Consider the following 21,387-nt stretch of genomic DNA (forward strand, 5'->3'; position numbering starts at 1 on the left):
AATGGGGTCCAGAGGATTAAGATTATAACAAGTGACAACATCTAAAGGAAGCAAAGAGAAAATTGCTGCTCTGGGGCTAATGCTGATAAATTTGGAGAAATAATAGATGTGAGAGTATCAGGAAAGTTGGGGGAAAGAACCTGTGAAATCTTATATGGTTTACTTCCTGACGACAAGAAGTGAGAACGGTTATAGTCAGGTCTGGCCCTGAGTCTTTAAGAGTACAGATTCACAGCTGTTCCAGGAAAGGTGTTTGTGTGTCTTCAGGATGGATAAAAGGATAAGGTTAAAAAAACAAAGGAAAAACTCTCACTTCCCCCTCCACCAAAACAACAAAAAAGTTGTGCTTAAGAGGAAACATAAATTTATAAATATCTGTGGAACACAACAAGGCAAGGATGCTTTTTTCTTTTTTAGCACAAGTTTGACTAAGCATCAACTGGATCCCAATGAGGAAGAAAAGGTTAAGTCTCTAATATGCTTAATTTTATGAATATGCAAATGAACAAATCACCCACAATTACAGGCAAATATGAGAGATATATGGAACTATAAAGAAAAAATTATGACCAGATATCAAAAGAGTTGAGACTTGGGAAGGGGGAAAGAGGCTGAAGATCTCAAAGGGGGTTAAAAAACACTTTATTATGGGGCACCTGGGTGGCTTAGTCGGTTAAGTGCTGACTGCCAGCTCAGGGCCTGGAGCCTGTTTCAGTCTGTGACTCCCTCTCTCTTACCCTCCCCTGCTCACACTGTCTCTCTCTCTCTCCTAGAAATAAATAAAACATTAAAAAAAACAACAACACTTTATTATGGAAAATTTCAAATATTTATAAGATTAAAGAGAATAGTAAAATGAACCCCCATATATCTATCACTTACCTTCAGCAGTTAATCAATTCATGACCAGTCTGGTTTCATCTATTCCCATTGCCTTGATATTTTTTGGGGGTTTTTTTGGCCCTGGATTATTTTATTTCTATAGGAGTTCCAGACACATCATTTCATTCATAAATATTTCAATATATATTTCTAAAAGATAAGGATTTTTTAAAAAATATTCTTATGCTACCTAAATTTAGTAATAATTCCTTACAACATAATTTTTCCAATAGTCTTGCTTTAAAAATAGCTTGAATAAGAATCCAAATATATTATAACTAGTTGATACATCTTCTAAATGTCTTTTAATCTATAGTTTCCCTTCCCTCTCTCTTATTTCTTCTTGTAGTCTATTTATTGAAAATACTAGGTATTTTGTCCTCTGTAGTCACCGACATTATGGATTTTTCTGATTGTATCATTACAGTGTCATTTAGTATGCTTCTTGCCCATGTCTTTCCTTAAACTAGTAAATAGTTACAGGGGTTTGGTCTTATTCAGGTTTATTTTTTGGGTAGGAATATTTCTTGGGTGGAAGTATGTACACATGTATACAATGCTTGGCTAACCTCTCCAGAGACATTGTTGAACATTGCCTGTATCCATCATTTCCTTGGATATTGCAAAAACAGTGGTCTTCTATAATTACTTCTTTCTTTATTAATAATGGCATTCTATCATTATTTACTAACTGGATGATTTCCATAAAGAAAAACAGCTTTATTTTTATTTATTTATTTATTTAATATTTATTTATTTATTTAATTTTAATTTTAATTTTAATTTTTTTTATTTTTATTTTTTTTANCCCCTATTTATTTAATTTTTAAAAATTTATTTCAGCGAGAGAGAGAGAGAGCAGGGAAGGGTCAGAGAGAGACACACACAGAATCTGAAACAGGCTCCAGCCCTATACAAGTTTCTATGTAGGAAGGGATGGATGACAAAAGAGCCCCAAGATCTCCAATAACTTTCTTTCTTCCTGAGACTTCTCTCACTTTTAGTTACTACTATTCCTCCCACTAGAATCCAGATGTACACTGCCCCAACATTCTGGTCCAACTGTGGGTAAAATACCTCCTCTTGTTTCTCTGTAACAGAGGTTGGCAACTTTTCTAAAGAAGAACTAAAATAAGCAAGCAAGCAAAACAAACAAAAAGCACACCAGAACCTATGAGACTCTAAAGCTTTCCTTCAGCCTGATCTACAAAATAGTATTTAGGGTTCTAATATTCCCAGAGGCACTTGATAGGTTAATTAGAGGCTGTTCATCATCTGGTACTAAAGACAGATATTAAAGAAACCTTCCCATCCACACAGAAAGGGCTTCACCTCTCAGTTTTGGTTTCCCACTTAGGAGATACACCTCTTTCCTAGGCAACTGAAGACTAAAATGACCACATTCTTCAAGACAGGCCACTGTTCACTAGATCAGAACCATTTGTCATCTAATAACCACTATTAATATCAAATTACTGGCCCAATAACAACCACAATATCCATTCAACAAAAATTTATACTCAGTATTGTGAGGGACTTTAGTTCACACATCTCTATATAAGATGACTTGAGCTGTATTTCTAGATCAAGCTTATTTATTCTTTCTTTCATTTATCCATTGAGTTACTATTTTTTGAGCGCTTCCTATGTGTCAAGCATTGTGCTGGGGGTCAAACAAGACAGACACGGCATACTTCCTCAAGCTACGTGTATTAACAAAGGTAGGCAGGTATTTAAAAAGTTGTAAGTCAAGGGGTATCTGGCTGGTTCAGTTGGAAGAGCATGAGACTCTTGATCTTGGGGTTATGAGTTTGAGCCCCACGTTGAGCACAGAGACTGCTTAAAAAAAAGTCTTTTAAAAAGTTGTAAGTTGATTAATGTTATAAAGGCTTCAGGGCGTTATGGGAGTCTATAAGAATGTGTAACTTAATCAGGTTGGTCCTGGAAGGCTTCTGGAGAAAGTGACATTTAAGTGAAACTTGGAATGATGAAAATCAGCTGGATATTGTGCCAGATTGAATGGGGGAGTGGCGGGGGGGGGGGGGGAATTCTAAGCAGAAGGCACAGCATGTTTAAGGAATGTTAATACTTAAATTACAGGGAAAAGACTGGCTTCAGAACCTGCCAGCGTGGTCAGGAATCAAATCATGCTAGGCCATAGAGTGACAAGAAGGCATGGAAAGCTGGGGTTCTGTATGGCCTGTGATTATATTAGAATTTGGGTGAGAGTAAGTAATAATAATTATTATAATATAAACATAGCCAAAACTACATTTGTTATAGGCCAGGTACTGTTATAAGTGCTTTTCCATGTATTAAGTAATATGCATCTCTTACAAATCCTGTGAATCAGGTACTATTTTGATGCCCAAGTTATAAGTGAGGGAAGTAAGGTAGATTATATAAGTTGTCCAAGATCACACAGCTAACAAGTGGCAGAGCTTGTGAGGAGACCCATTAGGAGGCTGTTGCACAATTATCAGCAGAACATGCTCAGGTCTTTGGACAGGAGTAATGACAGTGGGGAGTCATTACGGTAATGGGGTTAAGATGTATATGAGCTATAAAATGTATATTATTTATACCCAAAGTACTATATTTCTAATTGCTTGGTATACTTAAAAAATTATCTCTATGGAAAGAACACTTAACATGAGATTTACCCTCTTTACAAATTTTTAAGTGTACAAATACAATATTGTTAAATATTGCCTGGTACACTTTTCAACTTGACTATGTTGCCATTACCTCAATTTTCTACCACTACTCTTTCTCACCAGTTTTTCCCATTCTTGTTAAAGGCATTAATTTGTAGTTGTGCAGATCAAAAGCATCAAAGTAATTTTTTTCTATTTCTCCCCCTTTTTCCTAGCAAGGGAACAGTCACAAAGCCCATCCCAGTTACCTTTTGCAAAGTCTTCACAATTCATCCCATCCTTCCCATTCCCAGTGTTGTCCCTGTACAAATTTAAATTCAAGTCTGTTTGCACAGAAGGCTATTGGCAGGCTGTCCTGACTGAGTCACACAACTTTACCTTGGTTCTGGATCTAACAATCAGCTAAATCAAAGCTGTAACTGAATTTGGGAGAATGCAGAGAATGGGCTGTATATTGCTGTTAGACCCTCTCTAACTGAGAGATGGGAACCATTTAAGAAGTGATAGAAAAGGGAAGGAGAAAGCTTAATGGGGCAAAGAAAAAGGAGAAAGAGGAGAGGAAAAGAGAAAGAATCGCAGCTAGGAAGACCTGAAAAATGTCGTTTCTTGGAAGCCAGATTCCTGCTATGGTCATGCTCTAGCTCACATGATTTCCTACTCATGAGAAAGCCTTCTACATTTCTCTAGCTGAAAAGTTAATACCCCAGGTTAATACACCAAAGTTACTGAAATGAAAATATTCACAGTTTAAAAAAGCATTGTCACAAAAAGCATTGGACAGACTTTTCAGATACAAACTCTTTAGTTCTTACATATATTCTTGTGTTTTATTATATCTGTGTATTGAGTCTGTATGTCAGTCACTTTACTTCTACCATCCTGATTTTGAGAACAATTCTATGAGGTAGGTATTAACATCCTTGCTTTACAAGTGAAAAAACGTAGGGTCAAAGAGTTTCAGCAATTGGCTAGAGGTTACAGTCAGAAAATGACAGAGCCACAATTCAGATGCAGCTATGTCTGACCCCAAAGCCCATGTTTTAGTGAGTCCAACCCACTGTCTGTAATAGCATAGAGGCATAGGATATTTAAACAAATATTTTTAGAAATTTTAACATTTTAAGCTTAGAGTTGAAAGCACTCATATTTTCAATGAATTCACCTTTGATAGTCTAATTAAGGTTAAGGAATTTGAAAATATCCCCCTAAAGTCTCTCCTACTCTATAGTTCTGTGACATTATTTCAGTTGTTTTGACTTCAAGTAAAAAAGAAGATGATCAATAAAATGCCCTTTTACACATGTAAGAACCACACTTAATGATGCGGTTACAGCATTACTCATGTGAACCTGAAGGATTTGAAAACAATCTTTTTTTTCCATTGTAGGAATGAAGTCATAATGGGTTTGGGAAATTATGCATTCAGTTAATAAATGCTTAGACACAGGATATGTTTTGTAAAAGTAAATTCCGTAAAAAAAATCTTAATGACATCATCAGAACCATTTCTATAGTAATTCTCTACCACCACAGCTAACACCACAGCTAACATACGGTTTCAGTGTATGTCCAGTCATTTCTTGTACCATGCAATGTGAGACTATTAGCTTCTAGATACTTGGCTAACACCTGATCTAGTCATAAATGTGAAATAAATCACTCAAAATGAATAAGGTGAAAAATATATTGAAAGAATAAAATGTACTTAAAACAAATACATGTTGTTTATAACTTGCTTCTCTGATAAACATATTAATATTAAAATGCATTCTTATACTATATAAAGTGAATATGATTATTTTAATTCTGTTTTGACGGGTCACTGAAAATAACTATTAAAACTGGTGCAAGTCATGAAGGGGAGTGGGAGATAAAGGCTTCCGGTTATGGAATGAATCAGTCATGGGAATAAAAGGTACAGCATAGGGAATATAGTCAATGATATTGTAATAGTGTTGTATGTTGACACATGGTAGCTGCAGTTGTGGTGAGCACAGCGTAATGTATAGAGTTGTTGAATCACTATGTTGTGCACCTGAAACTAATGTAACTTTGTACTATACTTCCATAAAAAAAAATTGGTGCAAGTTGATTCATCAATACAAGGATGGTAAATAGTTACTTTAGAGTATTTATATTCCTACTTTTTAATGCTATACACAAACACCACAGAGAAAATATATTTCATAAATGTGAAACATAATAATTCCTGCAACCGCCATATTTTTATTTTTATTTATTTATTTATTTACAAATAGTTTATTGTCAAATTAGTTTCCACATAACACCNACTGCCATATTTTTACATTGATAGTAATTTATTTCCTCCCAACCTAGTTCTCTATTTAAAAATTTTGGGGGCGCCTGGGTGGCTCAGTCGGGTAAGCGTCCAACTTTGGCTCAGGTCATGATCTCCTGGTTCAAAGGTTCGGGCCTTGCATCTGAGCTGTCAGCACAGAGCCCGGAGCCTGTTTCAGATTCTGTGTCTCCCTCTTTCTCTGACCCTCCCCTGCTCATGCTGTCTCTATCTCTCTCTCAAAAATAAATAAAACATTAACTTTTTTTTTAAAATTTTGTTTAAATCCAGAAACTGTGCCAAAATTCTGTGCCACTTATTCATTAGCTAGTTTATGTAGATCAGCTTTCTATCAGAAAGCTTGTCTTGCTCTGTTCCTATCCGGTGATAGTTGCATACATAATTAAAAAGTCCCAAGGTTCTTTTTTTCTGCACCTTCCCTTTCGTTTGAAATAAAATTACATATATATATGTATATATATGTATACATATATATACATATATATGTATATATATATATTTAAATGTTTATTCATTTAGAGATAGAGAGACAGAGCACACGCATGGCAGAGGTAGAGAGAGGGAGACACAGAATCTGAAGCAGGCTCAAGGCTCTGAGCTGTCAGCACAAGATCATGACCTGAGCTGAAGTTGGACACTTAACCCACTGAGCCACCCGGGTGCCCCATAAAATAAAATTATATTTTGAAGTCATAAGATGCAGAGGTGAGGAGCAAGGATTCTGCCCGAGTCTGAATCCCAGCACTGCCACTTACTGACTGTGGGACCTATGCAAGCGCCCTGTCACATGTTCCTTATTGGGATGACAGTAACAATACATGTCTCAGAGGACTGCTGTGAAGGTAAACACATAACACACATCATGCCTAGAATATAGAAAACACTATTTGAATAATCACTATTATTGTACAACTTAAGTGTTATTCAATGGTTATGCTATTGAAGTATAATATATTTGCAGAAAGACACTCATAAGTGTTCAGGTTACTGAAATCTCATAAGCTGAACAATCCTGTATAACCAGCACAGAAATCATGAAACAGAAACTAGTACCTGAAAAGTCCTTTTCATGTCCACTTCTGGTCACTACCCCTCCCTAAGGGGAACAAATAACCTGACTTCGAATTAGTTTCCTTAATGACTATCTGTTAAAGCCTCGATACTGGAGCAGTTGATAGGTACTTATTGTAATAGCATTTCACATTTTATTTAATATCTATGACAAAAGTTTTTGCTGATGAATCTTTTAATATGTATGAGAAGAAATATATATAACATATGATATATAACATCATAACAAAATATAATATTTTAATATATTTTGTTTCCTAGGTTGAAAAAGCTCCTTGAACAAGAAAAGGCTTACCAGGCCCGAAAAGAAAAGGAAAATGCTAAGCGACTCAACAAACTAAGAGATGAGCTTGTGAAACTCAAGTCTTTTGCACTCATGCTGGTGGATGAAAGGCAAATGCATATTGAGCAACTTGGCCTGCAAAGCCAGAAAGTACAGGATCTTACTCAGAAACTGAGGGAAGAAGAAGAAAAGCTCAAAGCCATTACTTCCAAATCCAAAGAAGACAGGCAGAAACTGCTCAAGTTAGAAGTGGATTTTGAACACAAGGCTTCAAGGTTTTCCCAAGAGCATGAAGAGATGAATGCTAAATTGGCTAATCAAGAGTCTCACAACAGGCAACTGAGACTGAAGCTGGTTGGCTTGACTCAGAGAATTGAGGAGCTGGAAGAGACCAACAAAAACCTTCAAAAGGCAGAGGAAGAACTTCAGGAATTGAGAGATAAAATTGCCAAAGGGAAATGTGGCAACTCCAGCCTTATGGCAGAAGTGGAAAATCTCCGGAAGCGCGTGTTAGAAATGGAGGGTAAAGATGAAGAGATCACTAAAACTGAATCCCAGTGCAGGGAATTGCGGAAGAAGCTGCAAGAGGAAGAACACCACAGTCGGGAGCTCAAACTTGAAGTTGAGAAGTTACAGAAGAGAATGTCTGAACTGGAGAAATTGGAGGAAGCATTTAGCAAGAGTAAATCTGAGTGCACCCAACTACATCTAAATCTAGAGAAAGAAAAGAACCTAACCAAAGACCTGCTGAATGAGCTGGAGGTGGTCAAGAGTCGAGTTAAAGAACTGGAATGTTCTGAAAGTCGATTGGAAAAGGCTGAATTAAGTCTAAAAGATGATCTTACAAAGTTGAAGTCATTTACTGTGATGCTGGTTGATGAAAGGAAAAATATGATGGAAAAAATAAAGCAAGAAGAGAGAAAAGTGGATGGGCTCAATAAAAATTTTAAGGTGGAACAAGGAAAGGTTATGGATGTGACTGAAAAACTAATCGAAGAAAGTAAGAAGCTTTTAAAACTGAAATCTGAAATGGAGGAAAAGGTATACAATTTGACAAAAGAAAGAGATGAGTTAATAGGTAAACTGAAAAGTGAAGAAGAAAAATCCTCTGAATTAAGCTGCAGTGTTGACTTATTAAAGAAGAGACTTGATGGAATAGAGGAAGTGGAACGCGAAATAACAAGAGGAAGATCTCGAAAAGGATCTGAGCTCACCTGCCCAGAAGATAACAAGATTAAGGAACTAACACTTGAAATTGAGAGACTGAAGAAACGTCTCCAACAACTGGAGGTAGTGGAGGGGGATCTGATGAAGACAGAGGACGAGTATGATCAGCTGGAGCAGAAATTTAGAACTGAGCAGGACAAGGCTAACTTCCTGTCTCAACAACTGGAGGAGATAAAGCACCAAATTGCCAAGAATAAAGCAATCGAGAAAGGTGAGGCTGTGAGTCAGGAAGCAGAGCTGAGACACAGATTTCGGTTAGAAGAAGCTAAAAGTCGAGACTTAAAAGCAGAAGTACAAGCTCTTAAAGAGAAGATCCATGAATTAATGAACAAAGAAGATCAACTTTCTCAACTTCAAGTGGATTATTCTGTCCTTCAACAAAGATTTATGGAAGAAGAAAATAAGAACAAAAACATGGGACAGGAGGTCCTTAATCTGACCAAAGAGTTGGAGCTTTCGAAGCGTTATAGCCGAGCTCTTCGACCCAGTGTGAATGGGAGAAGAATGGTGGATATTCCTGTGACATCAACTGGAGTACAGACTGATGTGGTCAGCAGTGAGGCGGCAGAAGAGGAAACACCAGCAGTATTTATACGGAAATCCTTTCAAGAAGAAAATCATATCATGAGCAATCTTCGACAGGTGGGATTGAAAAAACCTATGGAACGATCCTCTGTTCTAGACAGGTATCCTCCAGCAGCAAATGAGCTCACCATGAGAAAGTCTTGGATTCCATGGATGAGAAAAAGGGAAAATGGGCCCCCAATCACTCAGGAGAAAGGGCTTCGAACAAATCCCAGTCCAGGGCACCCAGGAGAACTGGTCCTTTCACCAAAGCAAGGCCAGCCTCTGCATATTCGAGTGACACCAGACCACGAGAATAGTACTGCAACTTTGGAAATAACCAGCCCAACATCTGAAGAATTTTTTTCTAGTACTACCGTCATTCCTACCTTAGGGAATCAGAAACCAAGGATAACCATTATTCCATCACCAAATGTTATGTCTCAAAAACCAAAAAGTGGAGATGCTACTCTTGGCACAGAACGAGCCATGTCCCCAGTCACGATTACTACATTTTCTAGAGAGAAGACCCCAGAAAGTGGAAGAGGTATGTTTGCAGACAGGCCCACATCCCCCATTCAGATAATGACAGTGTCTACATCGGCAGCACCAGCTGAGATTGGAGTCTCTCCGGAATCCCAGGAAATGCCCATGGGAAGGACTGTCCTCAAAGTCACCCCAGAAAAACAGACTGTTCCAACTCCACTACGGAAATATAACTCCAATGCCAATATCATAACCACGGAAGACAATAAAATTCACATTCATTTAGGTTCTCAGTTTAAACGATCCCCTGGGACTTCAGCTGAAGGAGCAAGTCCAGTTATTACCGTCCGACCTGTCAGTGTGACAGCTGAAAAGGAGGTTTCCACGGGCACCGTCCTTCGCTCTCCGAGGAACCATCTCTCGTCAAGACCTGGTGCAAGCAAAGTGACAAGCACTATCACCATAACACCGGTCACAACCTCATCTACTCGAGGAACCCAGTCAGTGGTGAGTAGAAGAGGCTCCAGAATGGAGGCCGAGGGAGGGAGAAGTGAGTTGTGAGAATCATCCAGTGCCCAAAACACAACCAAAGGACATGCCTCTCGCTCTACCTGAGCCTGCTACTGGATGTTTCCTAGAGGACTAGCTACATCAAGACATGAAGATAAAAAGTAACCTAATATTTTAATAAATTGAACTCATTTTAAAGGAAAGTTTCTTTTTCTATTATGGCCATATTATTAAATTATGGAGACCCCCCCCCACATTTTTGCAAAGATGGCCTCTTCATAATGTCAGCATATGGTAATAATCAGGTTTAAAGTTTAATTTTTGTATTCAAAATACTTTTAAAAATGGAGACTGAGAGAAATGGTCAATATGTAGGAAGAATTAAAATTGCCTCCTGGGCTATATTTCTATAACCTAAACTATTCAATACGTGGTTGTGTGTGGCCATAGTTATATTTTATTCCATAAATATGATTAAAAGATTATAATTTTAAAAACTTTTTAAGAAGTTAAACAAATTAATTTATATGTCTAAGCACTATATTTTATTAATAGTGTCTTTCACAGAGCAGGTGCTTGATAAATATTAATTTAATAACTAGCTAGAAGGCTAAATGAGTGATTTTGAAAAAGCACATCTGAGATATAAAAATCAGAGCTTAAAAGTAAATCCTATTTTTAAAAATACTTCCAGTGGTAGTCTTCATTTACTTGAGACAAATTGGTAAATTAAATTATAGAAGAACATATACTATTAGATTTTAATTTAAAACAATAGACTAGAATTTATTATTCCTAGACTCTGAACAAATTCTATCCCATGTCTTAGAAACTTAAGACAGAAAGCTTATTTAAGTATAGAAACTGTGGCTTATTGTCCCATATACTCAGTAAAATTTACTTTAATTTTCTGTGCACCAATACAGATTCAAGACAGACTTAAAGGGTAAATTACCAATTGCTTTGCTGGTTCAGCTTTTTGTTACTCGCTCTATATCAGCTGAATAGCATTCAGAATTGCTCACACTTCTTGAATGGTTCAATATGATATTGCTTTTTAAGCAACACAGAGCATAGTTTGGTTGTGAATGGTTACTTCTCTGTAATGATTTTTATAAAAAGATGGTGGAGTTTAAGTTGGAGCTGAGAGCAGATTTTCTGCTGAAACATTTTATTACCATTTTAAGGGTCAGATCAAAATAGCTTTACTTTCTTTAGCAAATTGTTGACTACTGACTAAACCCATATACAAACAAGATTTCAAAACTGCTTAGGATTTACAGGCCTAAAGGATGGCCCTCTTAATTCAGATATATCAGGTTCCATAAAATCAAGGATGACCTAAAGTTTGGGACATCTCTCTTAGAAGTGGAATAGTGAGGCCAGCTCATTTGTGCATTTTTTTATTCAACATTTATTGGGTATTTAGCCACGCTCTGGGTACTGCATTTGGTGCCAACTGCAAAGAAGATCTTTAGAAGTTCCTAGCTTAGTGGGAAAGGCAGGATTGGAACCTACCTAGTGGCTGTATGATAGACGTACATACAAAGGAACCCAGAGAAGGCTTCCTAGAAGAGGAAGTTTTCACAGACAAGGAGAGTTTTTTTTGTTTTTTTTTTTTTTTACAAATAGTTTATTGTCAAATTAGTTTCCACATAACACTCAGTGCTCATCCCCACAAGTGTCCTCCTCCATGCCCATCCCCCCTCCCCCCCACATCCATCAGTCCTCAGTTTTTGTCAGCATTCAAGAGTCTCTCATGGTTTGCCAAGGAGAGTTTTTTTTAAGATGGAAAAGGGAAAGAGTATGGAGAGCACAGCCTGTGCAAAAGTATGTCTCTGTCAAGAAGCCTGACATGTTACAGAAAAGGTGAACATTCCCATTGTACTGCAGCAGTTGGGTGTAGGGACAAAATGCAAGAGCAGAAAATAGAGAGGCAAACTGGGGTCAAATATTGAAGAGAGGTACATGGCTGCTTGAGATTCTCTCTCTTTCCCTCTGCCCCCTCAACTGCTCACATACTCTCTCTTTAAAATAAAAATAAAATAAAAATTAAGAAAATCTTGAAAGAAAATGAGAAGAATCCAACATTATTAAGAGTTGAAGGGAGAGCTGCTTCATCTAAAGAAAGTGGAGACAATTTGGGGGACAGTGGGAATAAACTTGCCTGAGTTTATGCCAGATGGCTATGTTTTCTCCGTGAAATAGGAGTTAAGGTCACTTCAGGAAGGGTAGACAGAGGAAGTAGGTCAGAGGCTTGAGAAGAAAAGGAAGTTTGGTGTAGATGTTTCAGGACTGGGAAAAGGGAGGCAATCAGAGTGGATTAGATCCTGACTCCAAGCTTCTAACCATTTTATCTGGGGAGGTGTCATCTGTGGGCATCCCCATCTTGCTAATGTTCAGATTGATGGCAAACCCAGGAGGAAACTCACCATCTCCCTTGTGTCTCTATATTTTCTCTCTTACAGTCAGGACAAGACGGGTCATCCCAGCGACCTACACCCACCCGCATTCCTATGTCAAAAGGTATGAAAGCAGGAAAGCCAGTAGTGGCAGCCCCAGGAGCAGGAAATCTGACCAAATTCGAGCCTCGAGCTGAGACTCAGTCTATGAAAATAGAGCTGAAGAAATCTGCAGCCGGCAGCGCTACCTCTCTTGGAGGGGGGAAGGGCTGAGGGCAGTGGCTGAGGGGGTATGTTGTGCAGATGCTACTGCTGCCGTGAAAACGGACCTTCGTCTGTTTGTGCCAACTCTTTACATGTACTAACGAGTTTTAAGTATCTTGTTTATAAAATAATCAACTAATAGCCATGTGTCTTTCCTATTTTGTAAATTTGTTTTGATGTGAGAGAAAAGAACTAACTGGCAGAACTACAGCTTGCTGAGTGCTTTGTTGAGGATGCTGGGCCTGAGGCAGGGCCTGACTTCTAGTTCCATTTTTGATTCTAGAAAGTGGACCCACCAGTTAACCTGTCTGAGCCTCAGGCTCTTTGTCAGTAAGATATGGGGGCTGGATCTCATCCTTTCCAAAGCCGGATCCCATATTTCCTAATTGTAAATCAGATTTAATAGGCCTTGCTCCACAATAATTGATTTTTCAGAAATTCTATTATGAAATAGGAAATAGTTTAACAATTGTCATTTGCCTCTATCAGATCCCGAATTTGCTTCATGTGCTAGAAAAACATCTCCTAGCTCTCACAGGGCCTGGACCACTAAAGTTTTGCAAAACTAAAGCCTCTGGGATGATTTCAGGAAATAATTTGAATATGAAATAAAATGGAAATGAAATATGGAATCCTAAAAGCAGAGTTTTACTTATTTGTGTGTGTCTGTGTGTATTATAGAGGTTTTGGCCATCTCCAAAACATTCGCAGAATTTTATAGACGATAATTTTAGAACCATTAATGTCAAACTCATGCTCTATTCAAGCGTGCAATTGATTCAAATAGTGGAGCAGTTTGAATAGAGCGGCCAAATGGCTCTTCTATCCCTTACAACCAATAGAGGTTGTAATGGATAGAAAATAGAAGAAAGTAATTGTGATACACTAATGCCAAGGAAAAAAAATGACATCATGCATAGCTTAATTGAATTCAAATATTTTCCTCAGTTGAATGTGGACTTTACTTGCAAATATAGAACCAGTCCATGATCGTGTGTGTGTGTGTGTGTGTGTGTGTGTGTGTGTGTGTGTGTGTGTGTGTGATGAGGTGAATGAGGTGAAGTGAATTATTATTCCTGTCAGTTTTATTTATATTTTCATTAATTTCAAGCATGTTTTAATAAGCATGAAACTGCGTGAATGCAAAATGCCAGGTGTCTCTGTGGGAAGATTAACCATATTATTAAAGTGGACACTGTGCTTCCCCTGGTCAAATAACCACAAATGAGCTCAAGGCTAAGAATCCACAGCTTAGCATCTGAGGTCTTATGCAGGCAGCCCCTTTGTCAAAATTATTTAGCCAACTGAGTGAACTGTATAAAGATAGAATAACTATAAAGTTACAAGTTGTTATTTTCCAATTCTGAATTGTGAGTGTTCAAAATTATTCGGATAGTCCCTGCCTTCGATATTTGGAGAAAGACAGATTTTTTAAAAGTAAGATATATGATTAGTTTTATCATTAAATCATCATGCTTCATGATAAAGAGGCTCTTATTTGAGTTCTTTCCACACCAATCTCCTATCTCTTACAGAACTTGGACTTGAATTGTATATGATGGTGGTAAATGCCTCACAGAATTCATACTCTTTTATTTAATGTTTATTTATTTATTTTGAGAGACAGCACAAGCAGGGGAAGAGCAGAGAGCTACGGGCAGAGAGAGAGAGAGAGAGAGAGAGAGAGAGAGAGAGAATCTTCACTGTCAGCACAGAGCCCAATGTAGGACTTGATCCCACAACCATGGATCATGACCTGAGCTGAAATCAAGTATCAGATGCTTAACTGACTGAGCCACCCAGGTGCCCCCATATTCTTTTTAATCAGGTATCTTATTGCCTGTGGCTCTCAATTCTCAGCATATGTATTAAAAGATGTTGAGTAGCCATACTAGACATGCCCTAATAATGTGATTTCAAGGTAGAAAGAGAGAAACTGAGAAAAATGATTTTATAAAACGTGATTTCAAGGAGGGCCTGGCTGGCTCAGTTGGTTAAGCATCTGACTCATGATTTTGGCTCAGGTCATGATCTCATGGTTCCTGAGACCCAGCCCCTGGATGCCTTCACACTGACAGCACAGCGTGGAGCCTGCTTAGGATTCTCTCTCTGCCTCTCCCCCACTTGTGTGCTCACACTCTTTCTCTTAAAATAAATAAACTTTTAAAAAAATGTGATTTTGAACAAGTTTAACCAAGACATCTTTCCATTTCCAATACTCACAGTTTTTAAAGGAAATGTTCCCGTTTTATGAAGTGCACATCCATCCCTTTGGGGGAAAAAAGGACATTTACTCTTTTTTGAAATGCTTCCTTGGCATTTAGGGTATTTAGTGTTACTGTACTGTAACATCCTGTATGTGAACAAATGGTGTCAAGAAATGAAAAATGAGACACTGTATTCCTTCTGACTCTACCTGTCATTCTCCAGTGACTTTTATCATAATCTATTGTCACCGATGCTGTTTTTTGCTTTTACCCCCTCACACCGTGCTAATGTCATCCCTGCCTGGAAGTCCATACCATCTATAGGGAGAGTGCTCTGAAAGGCTTAGCAGCGTGTGTACAGGATGTTTCTACATCTGGATGTAGGAATAGAGTCACCTACAAAGTACAACTGCTAAGAAAAACTTGGCAGAACAGCACATATTCACTTTTCAGAAATGGTAAAGAGCAGCCATGGCAGTGTTTCTTTGTAATTTTAGAACCAACTCTACATTTATTGGATAGCTTTGTCTTAAGGCACTTATTAGAAATGAAATCCACTAGGAATAGGAAGTAGAGGATTAAGTGTACTCCAATTCCAGCTTCCATTTGTGAGGAAGATGTTTTCACAATGCAATTTAATGGGCTGTGTAAGAGTGAATGGGATTAAAAGGTTAGAGTCTTTTCCTTGTGCTGGAACACAGTATTGTGTAGTAAACAGGGACTCACCAAGGCTGCTGCTCAGACCCACCCTAGGGATGGGGGAAGTGAGATGCGCACCCCACCCCCCGCCATATGTGCCAGTCGCAATTTGAACAGCTACACAGGAGGCCCTAGTCTTCCCCTCCAGGGAATAATTTTCATGGATCGACTATTTCAGCACACTATGATGGTGGCCATTTAGCATGCATGGTATAAGAAACGTTCCTGGGGCATCTGGGTGCCTCAGTCAGTTGGGCATCCAACTAAGCTCCTGTTATGATATTGTGGATTGTGGGTTCGAGTGCCACGTTGGGCTCTGTGCTGACAGCTCAGAGCCTGGAGCCTGCTTCGGATTCTGTGTCTCCCTCTCTCTCAGCCCCTCCTCTGCTTGTACTCTGTTTCTCTCTCTCTCTTTCTCTCAAAAATAAACATTAAATTTTTTTTTAATTTTCTTAAAAATTTTTAATGTTTTTATTTATTTCTGAGAGAGAGAGAGAGAGAGAGACAGCGTGAGCAGGGTAGGGTCAGAGAGAGAGGGAGACACAGAATCTGAAACAGGCTTCAAGCTCTGAGCTAGCTGTCAGCCCAGAGCCCAATGCAGAGCCTGAATCCACGAACTGCAAGATCATGACCTGAGCCAAAGTCGGACACTTAACCGATTGAGCCACCCAGGTGCCCCTAAAAAAATTCTTTTTAAAGAACTGTTCCTGTATGGGACATGGACCTAAGGGTATTTATCATTTCTTGAAAATGACCTTCCTGTCTCGGACACTTGCTTAAACAGAGTCATTCAGTTTCTACTGGTAATTTTATTACATTTTCAGTGAGGGCAAGTTAATGGGTAGCAAGCAGATGCTGGAAGTTTTAGTGTATTCATTAAGGGTTGGTTTACTAGATCTCTTACTTGAATGTCTTCAAGAAAGAAGTAAAAGAATAGCTTTGATATGTAGTGTGGGAAGAGTATAGTTTCAGGGAAATGAAAACATATCCAAGAATGTAAGATGTACAAAGATTTGAATTTCTCATTCCCTCATAGATTTAGAGTACTGGGGAAAGCAGGAGACTTTCCTTCTCAGAAAAACCTCAGGGATGTTAGATAAGAAGACTGTACTTATGTGGGAGCCTGGAGGGCAGAGGGAAAGGAAGAGGTAACAAGATGGGGACAGAGGGGGCTTCCCAGTAAACAGGAACACACAATTCCAAAATTTCCCCAACCCAGATGGAATTCAGGGTTTCCGCCCTACAGCCTCCTCCAGGGTCTCACTGTTGGTTACATCATCCTCTGCTATTTCAGTTTCTCCTTTGTACCTGCTACTTCCATACAGGATATAAATAAGCTCTGGAGTCTTCCATTGGAGCACAATTCTTCCTTCAGCCATGCAGTCCTCTATAGCTGCTGCCCTGTCTCCTTCCTGTCCGGTTAAGCCACGGACCCAACACTCAACCTTTTTTGCCTTCGCCTCCACGTTTCCATTTATTCCTTAACTTTTAAAATAATTAATTAATTAATTTTGAGAGAGAGGGGGAGAGAGAGAGAGAGAGAGAATGAGCAGAAGAGGGGCAGAGAGAAAGGGAAAGAATCCCAAGCAGGCTCTGCACTGTCAGCACAGAACCCAATGTGGGGCTTGAACTCACGAACTGTGATATCATGACCTGGGCTGAAATTAAGAGTTGGATGCTTAACTGACTGAGCCACTCAGGTGCCTCAACTCTTTTTAAATTAAAAAAAATTTTTTTTACATTTATTTATTTTTGAGAGACAGACCACAAATGGGGGAGGAGCAGAGAGAGGGAGACACAGAATCCAAGGCAGGCTCCAGGCTCAGAGCTGTTAGCACAGAGCCTGAAGTGGGATTCGAACTCATAAACTGTGAGATCATGACTTGAGGCGAAGCTGGACATTTAACCGACTGAGCCACACAGCTGCCCCTTTTAAATTTTTTTTTAAAGTTTCTTTATTTATTTTGAGAGAGAGAGAGGGTGAGCTGGGGAGGGGCAGAGAGATAGGGGGACAAGAGATCAAAGCAGGCTCTGTGCTGATGGCAGAGAGCCTAACACAGGGCTTGAACTCACCAAACACTAAGATCACGACCTGAGCTGAAGTTTGATGCTTAACTGAGTGACACAGGCACCCCTCTTTTTAAAATTTTATTAGAGTAACTCATACGCAGGGGCGCCTGTGTCACTCAGTTGGTTAAGCGTCTGTCTGACTCGATTTTGGCTAAGGTCATGATCTCACAGTGTTTGGGTTCCAGCTCTGTGTAGGGCTCTGTGCTGACAGAGCAGAGCCTGCTTGGGAATTTCCCTCTCCTCTCTTTGCCCCTCCTCCACTCGCTTGAGTGCATTCTCTCTCTCTCTCTCTCTTCTCTCTCAAAAATAAATAAAATAAACATTAGAATAAAAAGAGAAAAAAAGGGGGCGCCTGGGTGGCTCAGTCGGTTAAGCGTCCGACTTCGGTTCAGGTCATGATCTCATGGTTCGTGGGTTCGAGCCCCGCGTGGGGCTATGTGCTGGCAACTCAGAACCTGGAGCCTGTTTCAGATTCTGTATCTCCCTCTCTCTCTGACCCTCCCTTGCTCACGCTGTCTCTCTCTCTTTCTCAGAAATAAATAAAAACATTAAAAAATTAAAAATAAAATAAAATAAACATTAAAAACAAGTAATTCATACACAGAGTTTGCACAGTTTGAACTTGTGTTGATCAAGGGTCAGCTGTACATCTTCTGGTATTAAAGAAAACAAATCCCTCAGTAACCCTGGGACAGGCTACATGTATTCTGGGAATAAATCAGGGAAGGTGAGATGGAGAATCTCACAGTAAAATGTACAAGCATTTTTATTCCCTTGCATTTAGTTTATGCTGCTCATTCATATGCTTAGGTCTAGAACTTCTTAGGTCAGGTTTTTTTTCCCCCCTGGAAAAATAAACCTTGGGTTTCTGGTCAGGGTGACTAAGACATCTAATCTCTTTTGGTTTTCCTTTGACCTCTCTGACCACTCTACCTCTGTCTCTCTTACTGGCTCCTTATTTTCTGCATACAATCTAAATGTCATTGTTTTCATCATCTCTACCAGTTTCCTACACTACATGATCATTCTGGTTATTTTATGCACTCCCATGGCTTCAGTTAATCACCCATATATTTATGGCTACCAATCCTGTATCTTCAAATGCTTACCCAACTTTGTACTATATATCTTCAAGTTAATTTGTTTAAAAGCAATTCTCAGGGCGCCTGGGTGGCTCATTCAGTTAAATGTCCAACTTCGACTCAGGTCATGATCTTGTGGTTCAGGAGTTCAAGCCCCGCATCAGGCTTGCTGATGTTAGTGTAGATCCTGCTTTGGATCCTCTGTCCCCCTCTTTTTCTGTTCCTCCCCTGCTTGAGCTCTCTCTCTCAAAAAAATAACTAACCTTAAAAAAACCAAACAAACAAAAGCAACTCTCAACACCACCTCCATCCCTCTTCCAAGTCTTCTTACTATTCTGCATTTCAGCTAGGGTATCCTGAGCCACTCAGTCACCCAAGACACCAGTAGCCATTCTATCCTTCTTCTCCCTCATCCATCAAGTAGACTCATTCAGCAAGTCTCTCACAGTCTAATACCCTATCACTTCTATCAGCTGGATCCGCATCTCTGTTTCCTCTGCTACTGCCTAAGTTGAGGTTTTAATTACTTCTCATCTGGATTACTCCAAATGTGCCCCTAACTGGTCTCATAATCTCTAGCTTCAAAACTCTCAGATTCAGTTTTCATTTTGTTTTCCAGAGTTCAAGTTGATTGTATCACTCCTCTGTTTGAAAACCCTCCAAAGGTTCCTCATTACCTACAGAACACAATGCCAACAACTCCATATGGCTCTTGAGGTTCTCTGTGACCTGGCTCTATCCCTCCCTGCTCCTCGAGCATCCTTCCCCTTCCCCTTCCCTTGCCTGGACTCCTGTTCCCCAGCTGGACAGAATAGCTTGCATACCAGGCCAGGCCACCTCTCCTTGACTTGTTCAGCTTGTCCCTTCTCCCTACTTTTCCTTCTGGTGGTTGTGAAGGTCTCTGTTCAAAATTTCTTTTAAAAAAAGTTGCCTCTACTAGAAAGACAAGCCATTATTTCAGAATTTAAAGCTTGTCCACTTCGTAAAAAAAACTTGGTGCTTTACTGTAGAGAACGAAAACCAGAAGTTGAAGGATAGCTGGAAGTTGCAGAAGAAAGAGGTGTTCTCGCTTCCTGCCTTTGTCTGCAATGCAAACCTGTGAGAATGTGGAAGGTCCTGACAAATCATACGTGAGAACATGGAAATACAGAGATGGTGAAGTTAGAGGAAATTCAGGTACTGTCATTCTGGATAGTGTGAGTTATGGACATTTCCCTTCAAAGGCACAAGAGGTTCATAATGGGTGCAGAATGGCCAAGGATCCTGGACTGGGGAGATGTCATCTCAAGCCATCACACATGTGGAGAACTTGGGGAAGGGGAACTGAGAGCTTTCTGATGTAGACATATACTTGAATGAATTGTGAATTGCTCTTTCTTCACCCTCTCCAGCTCCCCCAGAGAAACATAAAAGACACTTCTGGGAAGATAAATTTTCAGGTGATTTGTCATGCTCTTCAGGCTCATGAAGGACCTTCCAAAATAGGTCAGGAGAGGCCCTTGTTTTAAAGGACCAAACAACACTACCAATAAGCAGGATTTAGATTTAGGATAGATATTAAGGTGAATACCCAGGGGAAGTGGATTGCTGAACAATGGACTAGACACCTGAGATAGACCTGAAAACCTGGAGACCAGAGTAAGGTTGTGTGACCTTTGGCAAATCGCCTCACTGTAGCTTATGGTTTAGCATTTAGCTATAATCTTTTATGATTCTGGCATTCTTCGTTATAGTCAAATGATACGCTTCGCTATTTAGCAAGCAACTTAAAACATCCTACCATAACACTTTTCCTAAGAACTAATAAATAATTGCTTATCTGGCAAATGTAGTTTTGGCTTCTCTACTTGTGCTAGTGTTATACATGTATGATGGACAGAATTGCAAAATCAAGTGCTAGTAAAAGAATAGTGGAACCAGACTTTAGTGGTCAAGAAGATTATTATTAAAGATGGAAGCAAAATCAAAACCAAGAACAAAACAAAAAAACCCAAGGCTTAGCAATGTTCAAACATCTCATTAATGATGGTGCCAGGTTTTCTGTACATTATTCGCTATTTCATATGAGAAACAACTTCAGGTTGTGAAGTATATTTTCATATATAGACTAAAACACCCACTCACTGGGCCAAAATAATATTGCCAAAGGATTTTCAGATACTGAGATAGCTATATAGAAGCTGTATGTGTCAAAGTTTCTATAACAATACTTTGATGAATATTTTTATCCTTACCTAAAAAGCACAGGCCATCCCCAACTTTCACATATAATGTTTCTTTCCATGTTATTCTGTGACCAGCCATAGACTGAGATCAACCTAGGTATTTAATATCTACCTCCAAAAAGGTAGAACACAAGTAATCTTGGCTCAAATGCTTAACTATTTTCCACCATTGAGTTTTGACTTATAGTTAATTTTTTTGTGTGAGATAATTAGTTCCAATTTGCTTGTATCTAGAAAGAGTAAACTATGTGAAAGATAACGATTAACTTGCCTAAAAAGAAGTTACCAGCCATAACCGATATTGGTAACTCATGCAACCTGGTGAAGAAAGGGGATGGCTTGGGCTGATGATGGAGTGGGAAATGTTTTGGAAGGAAGCAAATAAACTATTAGATGGATGAGAAGCCCCAAGGGAGTGTATTTTATCTGGTTCAAAAGTTT

The 21,387-nt window shown here is 39.0% G+C and overlaps 1 protein-coding gene across 2 annotated transcripts in view; it reads left to right on the top strand.

Moving 5' to 3' along the window:
• FILIP1 (filamin A interacting protein 1) overlaps window positions 1–21,387 on the top strand; it is a 179,420-nt gene that overhangs the window by 153,251 nt on the left and 4,782 nt on the right. Inside the window, exons 5-6 of one of the 2 annotated variants that reach the window (XM_077770239.1) lie at window positions 7,189–9,994; window positions 12,466–12,523. In XM_077770239.1, the coding sequence (XP_077626365.1) occupies window positions 7,189–9,994; window positions 12,466–12,523 (2,864 nt within the window). Of the gene's footprint in view, window positions 1–7,188; window positions 9,995–12,465; window positions 13,296–21,387 lie in introns of those variants that run through there. The other variant, XM_077770234.1, reaches the window with a different exon arrangement.

This window comes from Crocuta crocuta, unplaced genomic scaffold (assembly GCF_008692635.1).
Source record: "Crocuta crocuta isolate KB4526 unplaced genomic scaffold, BGI_CrCroc_1.0 scaffold270, whole genome shotgun sequence".
Classification (NCBI taxonomy): domain Eukaryota; kingdom Metazoa; phylum Chordata; class Mammalia; order Carnivora; family Hyaenidae; genus Crocuta; species Crocuta crocuta.